Source organism: Falco biarmicus, chromosome 6 (assembly GCF_023638135.1).
Source record: "Falco biarmicus isolate bFalBia1 chromosome 6, bFalBia1.pri, whole genome shotgun sequence".
In the NCBI taxonomy this organism is placed as follows: Eukaryota; Metazoa; Chordata; class Aves; order Falconiformes; family Falconidae; genus Falco; species Falco biarmicus.
In genome coordinates, this window is record NC_079293.1 from 18,918,216 (window position 1) to 18,935,234 (window position 17,019).

At 40.8% G+C, this 17,019-nt stretch overlaps 1 protein-coding gene across 2 annotated transcripts in view; it reads right to left on the reverse strand.

Moving 5' to 3' along the window:
* The window catches only part of LRRC1 (leucine rich repeat containing 1), a 106,827-nt gene that overhangs the window by 62,112 nt on the left and 27,696 nt on the right, over positions 1-17,019 (reverse strand). For both annotated transcript variants that reach the window (XM_056344129.1, XM_056344130.1), the window contains exons 3-4: positions 13,016-13,094; positions 9,703-9,792 (exon numbers count right to left, since the gene is read on the reverse strand). In XM_056344129.1, coding sequence (XP_056200104.1) covers positions 9,703-9,792; positions 13,016-13,094 — 169 coding nt within the window. The remainder of the gene's footprint in view (positions 1-9,702; positions 9,793-13,015; positions 13,095-17,019) is intronic.

A 17,019-nucleotide genomic window follows, 5' to 3' on the forward strand; every position in this document is an offset into this window, starting at 1 on the left:
GAGACTGAAAAGACCAGTCTCCAAACTCCAGCTCACATACCGATCAAATCCTGGGCTGCATCAAAAGAAGCATGGCCAGCAGGCTGAGGGAGGTGATTCTGCCCCTCTGCTCCACTCTGGTGAGACCCCACCTGAAGTACTGCATCCAGCTCTGGGGCCCTCGGCGCAGGAAAGACACGGACCTGTTGAGGCAGGTCCAAAGGAGGGCAACAGAAATGATCAGAGGGCTGGAACACCTGCACTACGAAGAAAGGCTCAGGGAGTTGGGATTGCTTAACCCGGAGAAGAGAAGGTTCTGGGAAGACCTTATTGCAGCCTTTCAGTACTTAAGGGGACACACAAGCAAGATGGAAACAGACTTTTCAGCCAGGTCTGTTACAGAACAAGGGACAATGATTTTAAACTGAAAGAGGGTATGTGTAGAGGAATGAAGCTGGGTTAATTAGCACTGATAATATACAGCTGTGGGCTGGCTTCAGGGGTGGTGGGTTGGCTGATGTAGATAAGGTGCAGCTGTGGCTGGTTCTGGTGAGGGGTTGGGCAGCCAATGGAGAGAGACAAGGAAGAAGTAGAGAGGGAGAGTGTGTGCCCTGGATGAGGAGAAAGCAGCAGAGGGACTGGCATAAAGAGTATGCTGGTATGTGATGGTAGAAGACCTTGTTGTAGCTTGATAGTTTGGAGACTGCTGTGACAGGTAAGTTTACTTTGTCATAAGGAAGAATTTTTTTTATGATGAGGATTGTGACACAGTAGAACAGGTTTCCCTGAGAAGCTGTGGATGCTCAGTCTCTGGAAGTGTTCAAGGTCAGGCTGGATGGGGCTTTGAGCAACCAGATCCAATGAAAGATGTCTCTGCCCACAACAGGAGGGTTGGACTAGATGATCTTTGAAGGCCCTTCCCAACCCAAATGTATTCTATGATTCTGTGAAATTAGGTACCCAAACTTGGGTGGTTTCAAGAGCTTCTGTAGTATGCACTCCTTTCCAGAGGTAACTACCACTTCAGTTCCTCCTTGAGTCCGCCTTATTTCACCCACACACACTTACTGTACCTGCCAGCACCACATGCTTCCTCAGTGTCTGAAGAACCAGCCCCTATGAGGATTTCTGGTGTAATGACACTTCCAATGTAACAAAAGCAAAATTAGCCTTACAGGAAAGAATTATGTTTCCTGAATTTCCTACGGTTCTGTTATCGTATAACCATGTAGTTTGTGGTTTATATGCTCCCAATGTGCATTTTGCCCTTTTTAAAAGAGTCAACACTACATGCTTATTTTGCTTACAACTACTGCTTAATGCTGGCATATAATTAGACAATGTTATCACGAAAGAACCTTAAAATTAATATCCATTATAGGGTAGCCTACAAATAATACAGAATTGCAGCTAGTTTCCTTTTCTCAAGAAGTTATTTCTCCAAAAAGTTCAGCATAAGGTTAAAGCATTTTAATTTTTTTTCCTTCAAATGTCAGCTGTAACCTGTCTTTGGTTAAGCTTTAGCTATGGAAACCAGTTTTACAGTATGAATGATGAAGAGCACTAATGAACTTTTGTAAGATTAATCTGAAAGAATTTAAAGAGAGAGACCTTATACCCACACTATGCAACAGAGGAGAGTGATCTTTGCAAATTCTTAGCTACTGATTCCCAGAAATTCTTACATAAGCCGTAAACTAAAGGAAGTATTAATTTTCTAAATGAGGGTATGTATCCATTTCAAAGCAAACTATCGTCACACACATGAAGTCCTATGGTTCTACCTCAGAATATAAGGGATGCTGTAAAATCAACTGCAAAGCAAGGTAACTAGATTTAGTTTTGATGAAACTGCTGTTATGTCTTACCAGTATTCTTAAAGACCATTCTTCCAGAAACCACTTTGAGACACTCCCCCTCTTCCTTTTTGAAGGCAAAGGAACTTGAAGTAACTTGCACTGAAGTTAAACACTATTCTTTCCTCTCAAGTTTAAGTGTATGATGTGCAAGAGAAAGGCCCAAGGCTTTCCTTAGCAGTACACTTCTAGAGTCTGGCAAGCAGTGTCCTTGTAAATATTCTAGTAAGAGCAATTCTACTAAGAAAATACGATAGTAAGGATTATGTTCCTAACACTTGCCACTTTCTACAGAGCTAGAAGTGGACACAGTGGGAAAATACTCCTTCCCGGGAAGACTAATTTTAAATAGGCACAAAAGAAAGTAAAGTTGGTAACTTTGCCATCTAGACTTAAACAGCAAAGAAACTAGAAGCCAGAGGGAAGATCATTTGCATAGTCAGCTACTTGAATTGAATTGTCAATACCATCAATTGACTCTTAAAAAGCTACAGATCTTCCACAAATGAAAACAGGATAAAAAAAACATTAGAATCTTATCAGCCACTAACTGGAGGAAAGACTGAACAGGTGGCCAGTAGTGCAAGCCACATCCAAATTTTGAAAACAGGAAAGTTCTACAGTTTATGGCCAAGGAATTCCCTAAATATGTAATAAAGGTAGTCTAAGATGCTAATTAAAGCATTTTCTATATGAGCTTGGTTTTCAAGTTGCTTAAATCAGTTTTACTCTCCCTCTCTCTCTCACACACTGCAACAAGCATGGTCAAAAAGAACAGACAGGAAAACTGAACTCTCTATGACCTTCAAAAGGCATCATTAAGAAAAAGAGAGAGATTCATAATTATGGCTTAGCCTGTTCACTTTTGAGTGCCTTAACCAAACCTTCTCCAATTTGCTTATCAAGATTACTGAAACAGGTTGGGGAAGCTAAGCCAATTCACTATTACAACAAGATTTCATTTTCAAAATATCTTCCATTCCACTCATGTAACATCAATCTTCAATGACTTAAAAAATGGGACTACTTTACTTCAAAAAAATATTGCTAAATAGATCTTAAATAACTCTTCCCTGTATAACATACAAGATGCAACATCTCTTATTTAAAGGCCAGATGGCACTGCATTTACTACTATATTTTAAACAATGTTCCTGAAATAAATTTTGAGTTCCTTAACATTCATTTTTGCCATTTAGCAAACAGCTGTGATTGATTAACACTGAATACTCTACCTACTCAAACACTGTAAATATTACTTGTCATGCTAAATTCAGATAAGCCAGTGAGAGCTTCTAATACTATTTATATCAGCCTAGCCATACCACCTACAAATAGTCCTCCTTCTATGTATGTGCAAGATAAGCCTCCCCATCACTTTTGTTGTATCATGTAAGATATTTTAATCAGACATCATTATGCTGAACCTTAAAACATAATTACATTCCCTTGTTCCACACAATTTTAAGAGCATTTTCCATTCTATGGGATGGTCCCAAATGTGTAATCCACACTTGAGGTATCCTAGCATACACTAAGAAAAACACAGTCAAGGACTGGCCCAGAACTCCATTACCAGAATAAGAATGCCATCCTGATCTGCTTCTGAATCAATCTGCATTGAGCACATCATCCTTGCCTTTGAAGACCTTGTATTCTCCAGCTACTCTTATTCAGATTATTCAGATTATATAATCTTATTCACATTAAAGATTCTGAGTTCAGAAGTTGCTGAAAACTTCAAAATCTCTAGAATTAAACACAGGTATACAAAAAAAAAAAAAAGAACCACGCTCTGTGACTTTGTTTCTCTAACACAAAATACTGTGTATTCGTGGTTCCACAACTCTTAAAAACCATGCCTGTAACAAATCTTTATGCAAACCCATGCTCTTAAGTGCAGTAACATCTGCTCTATTCTTTTCACTATGTTCAGCATCATAATGAAATGCCTATTTCAGCGTTCTACCTGCTAGCTGCAGACGTTAAGAGGAAAATTTCTCTGCTTACCTGGTAATTCCCTTTCAGTAGTAAGGTCCACAGATCCATTCAGCCTGCTTGCAGCTTGGGGGTAAACCAGACTCATCAGTCATCAGCATCAGAAGAATAGCCTTCCCATCTAAAGAAATTCACCCCTCCCCACATCAAGAGTTTCTAAAGCTAAAATAACGCTATTCTACTTTCTTGCATCACAGACTGTGCGGTTCTCTGAAAAAAGCTGGGGGGGGGGGGGAGTGGGGGGAGAGAGGCCATAAATGATGGGGATATAACAAATCATGTTATTACAAAAATCTTTTGTTGAATCCTCAGGATTTGGAGATCATGTCCAAGTAGAAGACCATCTGTACGCTTGGGGGGGGGGGGGGGGGGGGGGGCGGGAAATTAAGATTGCGTATGGCACAGGAAAGCTTTATTATTCGTCATGCTAGAGCTCAGGCAGGGAACTTCCAAAACACGCTACCTGCCAGTCAGTAATGATCTCCTACTTTAAACCTTAGCATCAAAAAACAACAAAAAAAGAGGTAATCCTTATCTTTTTCAGGCACAGACAAGACTGCTGAAAAAATGGTGAAAGATAAAAACCAGGTATGAGCTAGATGTTTGGTGTGCTCATAGGCAGCAGGCTTTAAATCATAATTTAAGGCACAGTAGTGAAGCTCTGCACTTTGCTTCAGCTGTTAAAGAAACGTGTTGATTTTCTTGTCCCCACAGGATAACCGCCTTTTTCAAATATGCATTTCATGCTGAAAGGACTGTTGTGTTGGCTAGGGCAGACTCCTTATGAAGCACCCATCTGAGAGTCTGATGCTAGATTAAACATTGGAGACGCACATAAAAGGCCTCCCAAAGAAGGTACCTGGATTTCGTTCAAGCCTAAGAACCACAAATAAATAAATAAACACACAAAGCTGACACTATGTCTCTTCTCTTTCTAGAGTTTAGGCCGTGAAAGCACTGCATGGATCTCTAAGTTCCGAAATCTTTGCTGGTAAAAAGCCAACATCACAGTGGGTTGGTGGTGGTGGTGAACTAACCCTGAAGCCAAAGTTACAGAATGAACGCATATGCACAGACATACATTAGGTTATTCATACTACTGTAAGGTATGCCCTAGGAAGCCTTACAGACAAACACCCTGATTTACCCAAATACCCTTACATACAAATACACTGATTTTTTTAATTTCAGGAAAAAGTTATGCCCTGTGTTTTGCGTGTTACATGAATAAGGAAGTATTGAAGAAAAATCCTGAAAGCACGTGGAAATTCCCAGATGCTACCCACACTGGGAGGAACTGGTTATGCTTGCTTGTTGGGCAGCTCTACAGGCACACATGGTCCTGCAGAATAGGCAGGGAAATTAGAACTTGCTCTCATCAGACTGAAAAATGCTGTAAAAGACACTCCCACTCACAGTTTAAATGGTGTAACTTGTTTCTCCAAATCGTTCAACTAGCCAGTGGGACAACTCCTGCTTCATGCACCCACCTAATTATTAATTAAAATATCTCACATGCATTAGCATTCACTGTTTTACTCCAGATAGCAACCACACCATGAGTTAACAGAACACAAATCAGAGAAACATGAAAAGTAGCACTGGTAATATTTAAGACAACTAGTCTGTTATCGAGTCCTAAAGCAGCATGTCACACATCTTTCTAGTACGCTTTAAAAAATACCTGAACTTAAAAAAAGAGGAAACCTTCACCTAATAAGCGAAAACTTCCAGCACATACACCAGCATTGGATAAGCAGATTGAAGCGGTCACACAAAAGAGAAGTTGACATACACTGAGCAAGAAAGAAGTAAGACAAAAGATTCAAGGGAGGCCTTGCCTATGTTCTTCAAACATCCAGTTGGGACCCTTTTGACAACAAAAAGGACAAGAAAAATATAAAAGGTTTATGCAAAAGAACACTTAACAGCACAGTAAAAATATTAACAGCAACTCTATGCATCAGTGGCCTGAAGATGGTTCAGACGTTGGCCTGGGACAGTGAAGCTGGACACTGGCATTCATCTTATACATCAAACGATGTGAAAAATGGACTGGATAGCTGAATTCGCGAGGAAGATGTGCTTCTACTAATGGTTCACTGCAAAGCAATTAAAGTCTACTATCTGCCATTAGGAAGAACTTCCTAACTAACTTTCAAAGTACTGCTGCTTCAAAAATATTGCCATTACTTTTGTTGCTTTCCCCATTTAAAACAGTAGGGCAAATCTGCAGTGCCACAACATTTTAAGTAGGTAGCTTAATAAAAACAAAAACAAGAAAGAGACACTAAGTGCATACTGATCCCTGTACTACATGAAGATGAATTAGAGATTTCACTGCCTTTATTAGACAGTTTCCCAGACAAGAGCGTAAGACCCTAAGAATTTAGGATGCATTTCTCCAAGTTTCCACATATTCCAGTGGCCAGAAGACTGGCAGCAAGCACAGGGACTTCGAGGTTTTGCCAAAACAAGCACAACTATGGTAGAACAAACCACCAGTATGTATTTTGTTGCTCACTACTTGACAGATCTCATATAGAGCACACAGGTCCAGACTATTCCATCAAACACCACCATGGATTATTATCCAAAGCACAGAGAAACTCCAGTAAGGCATTTGCAAACATATCCAAACACCTTTGAGAGCCTTACTTGGTCTGTTCAGCCAGAAAGACAAAATTAGCATTACTTTCTAACTCCTAGCATTTTTTGAGTCCAGCAAGTGCAGAGGTGAAAAAAAACAGAGAAGGGAATGAAGAGCACAAGTAAGCAACCTTTGGAGAAGCCACAGAGTATTTCACTGCTTTTATCAAACACAAGGTGGTCAGACGCACCGCCAAATTCACATGCAATAAATGATGACAATTTTGTGAACTAGAAAAGGAAAGCCGCACTTGTTAGCCAGACTGAAAAAAAATAAGTCTATTACTTACAGATCTAATGCTAAAAATTTGATAGAAATCACTCTCACAGGCAAGTAAGCCATAAGGACTTCAGATTACAGTTCTAACTAGGCACAAACAAGACCTCCCAGTAATTTCCAAGGGGAACAAGTCAGGATACCTTTCTGTCACCAAGACACTCCCCAACAGACTTCAGGATAACTTGCATTTTCGATGGAATACACTCATGCTACATTAATATTCTTCTGAGTTGGAAAGCATACATCTTTAGTCCAAGCTTACCGTCGACTTCCCAATTGCCATATTCCCATGCCATACCATGAATACCTGCTGAGCCAAAGACAAGAGCCCCACACATTTGTCTCTGCCTCTTTCCGCATAAATCTGACAGCAGAAATTTCTACTAATGAGATTTAAGTGTGTTTATAAAAATACAGTATTCATATCCTAGACAGGTAACCTGGAAGCCCTTTCCAAATCAAAGCAGACTGGTCAGACTTGAACAGAAGTCTAGCCACGCAGCAGAACTCACCAAGAGCACCAGAACAAGCACTTGGCTCTTCTCAAAGTAAGTGAGGACCTCTGCATTTTAGCTTCAATATTGGGAATTGCATACAGACCTTGAGGGAGGCCAGGTTACAACAGCTCACGCAGGGATGAAATACCCTCATAGCATATCTCTGGACCAATAATCTTAGGACCTTAGGATCAACAATAGGTAAATTTTTACCCTTATTCTTGCACAGCCTCACATACTGACATCTCCACAAATGTCTGGTATCTTCATTTTAGCTGCAGTTGTTCCCAGTCATTTGCTCCAAAACAGAGGCTATCACCACCCACACTATGAAGTGACCTCTCAGGGTAGCCAGCAACCTTCTTCTAGCTACTGTCTGCAAAGCTGCAGTCCACCTCATGCTTTGAGAATCACTTCAGCTTGTCACATTTCTTGTATTCATTTTCAGAATCAGGCAAGATCCCAGATTTTTGGCCTTGGTTTTCAGTAACTGCAAAGCCTGAACAAGCCTGTTCTTACTGCTAGCGCTACAAAAAAGCTGCATGAAAAGTTTTGTTAACTTTTAAAGAAAAGGAAGAATGTCACAAAAGTCCCAGCCCATGGAATTTTTAGGTAAGACTTTGCCACAGTCACTGGGCACATGTTAGCTGTACCTGTTAGTGCTTGTGGATCGTTTCAAAAGACATCCTCCACTTCTGTTGCTGCTGGAGTGGTGCCAGCTGACAGCTTTCATACCCATGGGAAATGGCTAAAGCAATGCTGGTCTGAACTTGACTACATTGCAGGAGCTCTTACTATTAAGATCCTTTCTGGAGGACTCCTCTGTTTAGAAATAGTTGGGTTTTACTGTTAGGGACTATACTGACTCCCTAAAGAATGCGTGTTAGAAATATTTCACTTTATGAATGGATGTCCAAGATTAATAGGTCTCTACCAATACTCGTGACTCAACTTCCGAGTTACCACAGCTTTCTGAAGTAAGATGGAAGTGGTTCAGTACATGGCAACTTAGAACAACAATATGGGCAAGGTAATCATAAAGGTAGGTGCAGGTTTAAAAGGAAAAAAAAAAAGGGGGGGGGCATGAAAAAAAGAAAAGAGAACAATCAGGTGCTGCAAGAAATTTCTAAAATGGTATGTTTCCCAGGAAAAGTAACAAACTATAACTTCTCCAGAGTTAAAGCTGGAATAGCAAGTTAGATTCTTCAGCCTCCAAAAAAGCAGCTGGGGATATGGGGATACAGGAGAAAACTACAAAGGCACTGACAGCTGATCAAGTACATAGGCTCACTGCCTCTTCCAATACTAGGGATCACAGGCAAGGTAGGTAGAGCCAGTCTCAAAAAAAAAAAAAACAAACCAAAAAAACCAGCAAGAAATCAATGAATGCAACGGGTAATAGACCTGTGCCGCTATTTGCCAGGGGAAAATGCTAAAGATGTCTACACAATCTCAAGGAGAACCTGTACAAATACCTGGAAGAGAAATTAATTATGGGTTACCAATCAGACAAACCAACATCCAAAGCTCTGGAAATCCTGTGAACCAGGAATAGTCAGGGGATGGAAAGCATAAGCAAACATACTTTTCTTCTTATTCTTCACTAGGCATCTACTTACGGCAACTGTAGAAGGAAGCTGGGCTAGATGAGCCTTTGATCTGAACCAGCACAGCCATTCTCACATATTCAAGTGAGGATACATGTAATTACCTCTTCTCCTTCAAACTGGAAGAGGTACCCTGCTGTCTACTAAGAGGAGAGAGATCTCCCTCCTGCAAGTGTGGATGTTTTATTTCAGTACAAATGAGACAGATAAACAACGTTCACTTGACTTTCCACATGTGTCTACTTCGGAAGTCTGTACTTGCAACCCTGTACTACCTTCTAGAGTTAAACACATATTAAAAGCTTATCAAATTTCATCTTAAGATCTATGCCTTTGAGTTTTCATCTCCACAGCTCCCACTGGAGTTTTTTTCAGGATCAGACTGCTCCTGTAGTTTGGAACCTTCTAATTTCTATCCTGATCACAGCCAGCTTTTACCCATCTGTTCTTCTGCCAACAACCGCCCGGTGTTGAGCTAAGCTGCAAGCCATCTGACAAGTTCACAATAACGGATCAATGGGCTACTACAATGAAGGAAAGCAAAAGGTCAGATTTGCATCACAAAACACCTAGTTAATTTTGTACCTAAAATTCCAAGTTACTCCAAATCACAGAGAACAGAGTTGAAACACACACATGCTTCTGCTAATTTCAAGTGAAAATGCAAAGTTATTTTTCTTAACAGATCCCTCAGAATGGAAAGAACATAAAAATAAATGCAGATCTGTAAATAACTTCACAGATATATTACATACAATGATGTAAGTCATTTATACAATAGGCATAATAATAAACAGAAAATAAATTAAGATAGTAATAAAGTATGAAGAACTTACTTCCCAATGTTTTCAGGTAGTGCTTGCAGAGAGATGTCGTTTACTGAAAGACACGTTAGATTCTGTAATTCAGGAAAGCTTTCAGGCAACCTATGGGGATATTAATTCAAATCAAGGACTTAGAGCAGAAATATTCACATTCATGTAATACATACTGGAAAAGAGAACATGCAGTGGGGAAAAAAAAAAAAAAAGTCTATTTAGCAAATACACACAGAGGGAGGCATGCCCAGACTTCAGCATGACTCTCAGAAAATTCTAAGGATCATAGTAAGAAAAAAAAAACCAACCACCCATGGCTTAGAGACTTTACAGTTTCTTCTGTGTCAAAGAACAGGTAATACCCCTGTCTCCTAACACCCCTGCCACCGTTCCCTGCCCCTAGTTTGCAACTTTAAAAAGGTATAGGGCTTGAGAACATTTTTAAGCATTTTAACAAATTTTAAAATAACAAACATAATAAAAAAAAATTTTTACTACTATTTTCCTGTACTAATATCCTGTAATATTTCATTTACACCTAAATGGTACAATAATTGAATTATTTTTATTCAGGCTTCAGTTACATACATGCTGAGAGCATGGCCATTTCACATTAGCTACTACACTGCTCTTCAATTTCTGCTTTTTGAAGAAACAGTCTGTTCACTAAGAAGACGATGTTCCCCTGTTACAGCATTTCACATTTACTGGTTCACAACACAACAGTATGTAATACCTCCCATCTTATGCTATAAAATGCAGACATATGCAAAACGCTCTCAAAGCTCCCAAAGCTTTTTGGTCCATCACCCAACCAGTCTTCTGCAAGGCTCAGCGCCCCCCTCCCCTCACACAGACCGATTCCTGTACCACTCACTGCTCACTGGCAGCTGGGTTGCACCAAGCAGCTAAAGTTTGCAGTTGCACAGAAGACAAGGTGGGGCAAAACAGGTGACGAGACAAGAGGAGGAGAAGCCCCTGGCCCATCCATCCAACTTCTGCTTGACCCCCAGAAAATGCAACCTAAGCTCAAGCTATAGCATTTGGTTTGGTTCCTGCTCTCCTCATCACCCAGCTCAGGGCACATGGCACAACCTGCAGGCAGCTAGCCAAAAGGAGATGTGTACCTACAGGTAAAGACAACTGCGCATGATGAGGAAAAGGCAAATTACAATGGGGGGTAAGGGGGACTTTTCGTGTGCTCAACTCCATACTGCACTGTTTGTCATTTTCTGGACCTTTTTAACAGAACATGCTCGATATCTCCAAAACGTGAGCTCTACTGTAACTATTCATTACTGTTTAGGCACTAACAGGTTTCAGGCTGCAGTTAAATGGTCTGATTATCTTTTGGTCACCCCTGAAGTGGACAGATAGCTGGACTAGATGATCATTGGTAGGTCCCTTCCCACTAGAACTATTCTATCTGCAGCATATAGTGGATTCCCAGTCTAATCTACAAGAAATGTGGCTGCTTTTAATTAATATAAACCTGAAATCAGCTGAAAACACCTGGAAAAATGGTCTGTCAGCTACTTTCAATGCTGCAGGTTCATCAGTCATTAAGTTCAACAATGAGGCAGCATACTGTATTAGTGGTAGGACATTGACTGGAAAGATCTCCAACTGGCTTTTAAGCTTAGAGGAAGAAAGGACAAGAATTAATGGCTAAAAAAAGTTCCAGGATATCACACAAAAAAGGAAATCACTACTAGACTTTCCCACTCTGCCTGGGCAAATTAACACCAAAAGCTACATGCTGGTAAGACTGAAATTCTGGATCTCATCACAGAAAATACCTGGCAACCGTGTCTCAACAGCTTTTGGTATCTGTGTTTTCTAACTTAGTAAGCTGCTTGGAGTGATGTTTTCCAGGACACACATACACTTTGGAGCCACTTTATCAAAAATTTTTAAAATTCCCTTGAACTGCCAACAAAGAGTTACGGATCTATTTCATCCCATCAAAAAGCCTTTCCACCCTTTTGTTAATTCCACTCAGCTGTAGCTGTGCATTACACTTACTGCTTAAGCAAACACATTACTTGGGCCCCAGGCCTTATTCAGCACAGAAAATGGAGAAGGATAACTAGCACACTACTACAAACAATTTTGATTTCAGTACCACGAGATGCAGCTCTGAGCTTTTCCGAGCTTTATGTAGTGCACACTGATGCCTGGGAAAAAGCTGTTTGGTGACCCTCACCACTTGCATATCTAAACATCAGTTCAGCCTCAGTTTGCTTTACTGGATTTTTGTGGTATTATTGTCCTCACTATATAAATGGGTTACAGAGGCACAGGGATTAAGATCACAAGCATCCCTTTAATGCTTAGAGATGTGCCTTTCCACAGAACTTAGGATGCACTATGGGCAATATTCAAAGTGCACTTCTAAAGAATCTCAGCTGTACACGTGGAGAAGCCATCCTGCAAAACCACTGGAGCGGCTCGAGATATTACAGACACTCTCTTGCTTGTAAGCAGTACAGCATCCTAGCCAGCCGGCTAATTGTGCAAGTATTGCTAGACCATCTCAGCGCAAAGCAAAGCAGGTCAGCAAGCACCCACTGTGAATACTCTGGCTTATGTAAATTGCAGAGCATCACAAAGGAGCTCTGTGGCACCGGCTGGTTTAGGAAAGAGTTCTCCAAACATTATTCAAAGGCCTTTAACTAGCAGATCACTTCTTCCTTGCTATCTCCAGCCTCATTTTGCTAGATAAATTCCAAGTCCTTCAGCAAATGGAACAGAGAAATGTGAACAAAACTCCTCCTCTATACTGAAAGTGTGTGTAATCCCCAATCCCCTCATCAGAACGTGGACTGGCAGCAGCTGTAGCAGCCACCAACATATGCAATGCATTTTTGCCACATGTTACTGCATGTCACTGTGTCCCAATTGATGAGAGGGTGATGAAACACTAGTCCAAGCTTTAATCATTAGTAAAAGCCATTATCTGCAGCGGCTGATGTAAAGTCTGTTCCAAATCATCAGGCACCTGGGTTTGTGCCAATGCATTCGTGCTACCCACTGCCTTATCTCTCCCAAGTATGAGCATGCTTTTCCTATGCATTTAAGAAGAGAAATGAAAATTACTTGAGAGACAATCAGATTTACATTTTTCCTGGTTAGCTAACAAATTTCATCCCCTCCCAGGGGATGAAACAGATCTGAACTTTTGCTGCGGTCCCTGACAGAGACAGACACTGTTGGCAAGATTTCATAGAAATCCTAGATCACAATTTTTAAGGACTTATTTAAAATTGTAATTGTTACAGCAAGATTATAATTCTGGTACAGCAGGTACTAAGAAGAAGGTGGAAGTTACCTAGTCAGTGGATTCCCACTGAAATCTGCTACCTGTAGTGCTCTGCAGAATGAGATGCTTTCTGGTATTTCAGGAATATCTGCAGAAGAAAAAAAAAAGGAACAAAATTGTCAACAACTGTACTGCATCTACACTGAAATCACTGCCTCATTACATTCAGCAACTTGCTATTGCAAGGAGTTACCTTAGTATCTTTCAAGACATTTCAACATGCAAGACTGCTTCACATCCACGTAAACGGCTATCACGGCAGAGCCAGTTTGTGCTTTTTCACCCCCCATTTCCCCCTCCTGCTGCATGCTTGTCTTCCTGATCCTAGACTACTCAACTGTCCTTGGACTGATCTTTATCAGCCTCTGCCCATCAAAAAATAGACTCTCTACGTGCAAGAACCGTCCTAAAAACCAACCAAAATCTGAACCTCCTGTAACCTGATCAATACATGCCCACAATCTGGGATGGCAGAAAGTACACGGGGAGGGCAAGCAAGGGAAGGAGGAAGTGAACGTGCAAGTGTATCCACCCGTCATGTACACTCATGGGAGCAGAACAAGCCTCCCTCACACTAAAGCCAGGTAATTTGAAATACTATCCAAATTAACGGGTCCCAAATAAGTGCTAGTACGCTACTTCAGATTGCCAGAAAGTAATCAGAGATATTTGTATGTAAAAGCAGATTTATTTTTCTTTAGTACTTCAACATAAAACACTACCTACTGAAGTTCGGCATGTTACATTTAAAAATAAAATAGTCTTCCGGCCCTCCTACATCCAGCTGTATTTCCACAAATAAGCTGTGGGTCCTCTGTGTAAGTCCTTCGCTACTGTCATCGAGCTCCAGCAAAAACGAAACAAACATGTTTGGTTTCCCCGTTTAACAACTTAAGATTTTTATGATTCATTTTGAAAAGAATTCAAACAGACAAAAAGTGCAAATCTTGAAGTAAAAATCAGAATTCTGTTTCCAAGTTTTTTTTCTTATTTCCATGTTTTTCTCCAGGGCATTACATCTACTCCATCCCCTCTTCCTGCTGCTCTCTTCACAAAGAATACTTTGGGAAACGTTTTCATAGTTTCCTCATGCAAGTGGCACCACTGACCTCAGCTGCCACAAGTGATCTAAATACACTGAAAATATTTGGAAATTGGGTCCCTTCCTACCTAGCTGAGCAACTCAGAATTGACTACCTATGTATTTCCTTCAGCTCTTCTACCCAAAAGCACGTGATGGAGAGAGGAGGGGAGAAGAGAAGAGAGTACCTGCTCATCAGGTTCATGTCTTTCGAGGTAATTTGAGCAAATGCATCTATTTTGAATGACTCCTAGCTCAGAATGCAGAGCCTGGAAGAACATTTTCCAAATCCACAGGTCACCAGTTGCAAACGAACAATCAGCAAAATGGTGGTAGAGGAGCACCTCCTGGGAACTTTCTTCTGTTTCCCATGTGAACAGGAAGGGCTGGAGGGAAGGAGGGATACAGACACCCCCAAATGGCTTTCACTCCATCCCAAGCGGTGCTTCCTCTTGGAATGGAAGGAAATCACTCTTGCCTCATGAACCCCAGTACACCCAGTACACTCTCCAGGCACAGCTTTGAAAACAGCTGGGACAGACGGAGAAACGGTTCCTAATCATTATGAGTAGCTCTGGAGTAGTCTAACCACTAACCCCAGAAATACACTGCATATTCAGAAAGTATATTCACTGTATCAAGCATCAAATATAAAAATATCAAAATAATGACTGATAAAATATCAAATACCAAAAATATTAAAAAAATTATTAAGAGAGGCGAATACCCACAGTGCGACATATCAACACAAGCTGTGCTTCCACAATGTCAAGCAAAGCCACCTAGGGTGAGGTTTGCACGAAGCTGTGCATGCAGCACAAATAGTTCCTTCGGTACACTTGGTGAAGGAGAATAAACTGCTTTTAAATCTACACAAACCCCAGGACCCATCAACAGCATAGCTGTTCCACAGAATGAAACAGGTGACTTCAGAGACTACGTCCTATCAGAGATACGTTCTCACACCCCCACTCCCTCATAGCAGCTTTGGTATTTGCGGGGAAACACTGGACTTCTCCCAGAAATCCAACAGCAATGAGACAAATTCAGAGTGAAGTGTTAGGTGAGACCTTTGAAGTTAGAAGGGACAGGTAACACTGAGTCCCCAGGTGAGGGCGAAGCCGCCAGCCGCAGGGAAGGAGTGGAGCAGCGGGCAGGACTGCAGCGAGGTGCTGGGCTGCGGCTGGGAACCCCGCGCTGGGGACACCAGGCAGGAGGGCAACCAAGCCTCATGGTCAGGCTCTTCAAACCTCTTCACAGGTTCAGTCTCAAGTCTGGGTCCAGCACAACACACGCCAATAGATCCTCCACAAAGAATCTCAAAGTAGCCACACAACTACCACAGGAGCCACAGGGCTCCCAAATTTAAATGGGAGACACTTGAACAACCAGCCTATTTCGAAGTGCCACGTTCACACGAGTCTCTGCCGACCTCACTTCAGGAGCCAAGACTTCACACTTTATTCCTTTCACATGGTAGGTACAAACAGGTCTGAACAGCACATTTAAGTAATTAAAATGAAAAAACCCCACAAGTTTCATTATGATTGCCTGATTAAATGATGACCTTAAAGTGATAAATTCTTGTAATGCTCAAAGCACTTAAAAGCATCTGCCTGTCACTAACACTCCAGAAAGTAAAAGCACTGATGCCACTGCAGGGACATTGCTCTCTTGCAAACAGATAGATAGCAAATTAACAAAAAGAAACAAGTAGTGTTAGTTTAACATTCATGTAAATGCATTCACTTTTGAAAGGGTGTTCTAAGAAATGCATACAGTACACAGAAATGTAAACCTTCCCTTTCTCTACAAAGCTATGCACATAAAATCAAAACAATATCAAAATTGCATTTACAGACAGCAAAGCTGATGGTTTTTCCCCATTCTGTGATTGAGTGCCACTGCATAAGACTGAATTTGTACTACCGAATTATTGACAACAGAGGTCCTACACGCACTCAAACAGACATTGTTACTTCTACGTTGCAGCAACAAACACTGATACTGAGCTCAGCTAACAGCAGCAAGTAAAGAATGTGTCATCCACCATTTAATCTTCATACCACCCTTTCCTGGATAAGTAGCTGGAAAAGGGACATTGCTATTTCAAAGCTTCTGAGTACTCAAAATAGCTCATTTCTTTGCAACCAAGGCAGCATCCACAGCTTTTATACATGCATATATGTACATACACAACCTTTTCATATACAGATACACACTTTTCTATGTGAATCGTTCTCCCAAATAAAAAAAAAAACAAACCAAACCAAACCACACACACACACAAAATCAAAGCTCAAGTAGAAGTAACTATCCTAATTTGTTTGGGGGGAAAAATAATTCTATATATATGTATATACACGTGCACACACATAAAAATGCAACAGCTAAAGCACAAGTTAAACATAAATCCTCAGTGGCAACATTTCTGAAACTAATGAGGCTACTGATTTTCTCCACCAACATGTAGTTTCGTTGCCATACTGCAAATAATTTCTCTTTACTTCGGTATGATGGACTATGAGAATCAGAAATGCCTTCTCAGCAAAACTATTTTGATAAGCTTTTTCTGTTACAAATCTTGGGTATTATCTGTAAAACCCAACAAGTATTTAAGCTAAGTAAAAACTACTCCAATATAAGATACTACTTGAAATAAGACAGTATAGGCACTGCTTATAGTTTGGGTGCATTTACAAATCACTGCTTTGAAAATGAAATGTGCTTTCCCAGCCTAGATATTCCAGGCTAGGAAGTCACTACCTGAGCAAAAATCTTCACTAAGAGATGGTAACAGACACAAGGAAAAGAAAGGAAATTCCATTTCTATGGGGTTTTTGCATGTAAAGTGCATTCCCTCTCCCCACTGAAACTTTCACTGTTTGTTTTTGTCCTCCACCTAACTGGACAAAGACAAAAATTCAATGCA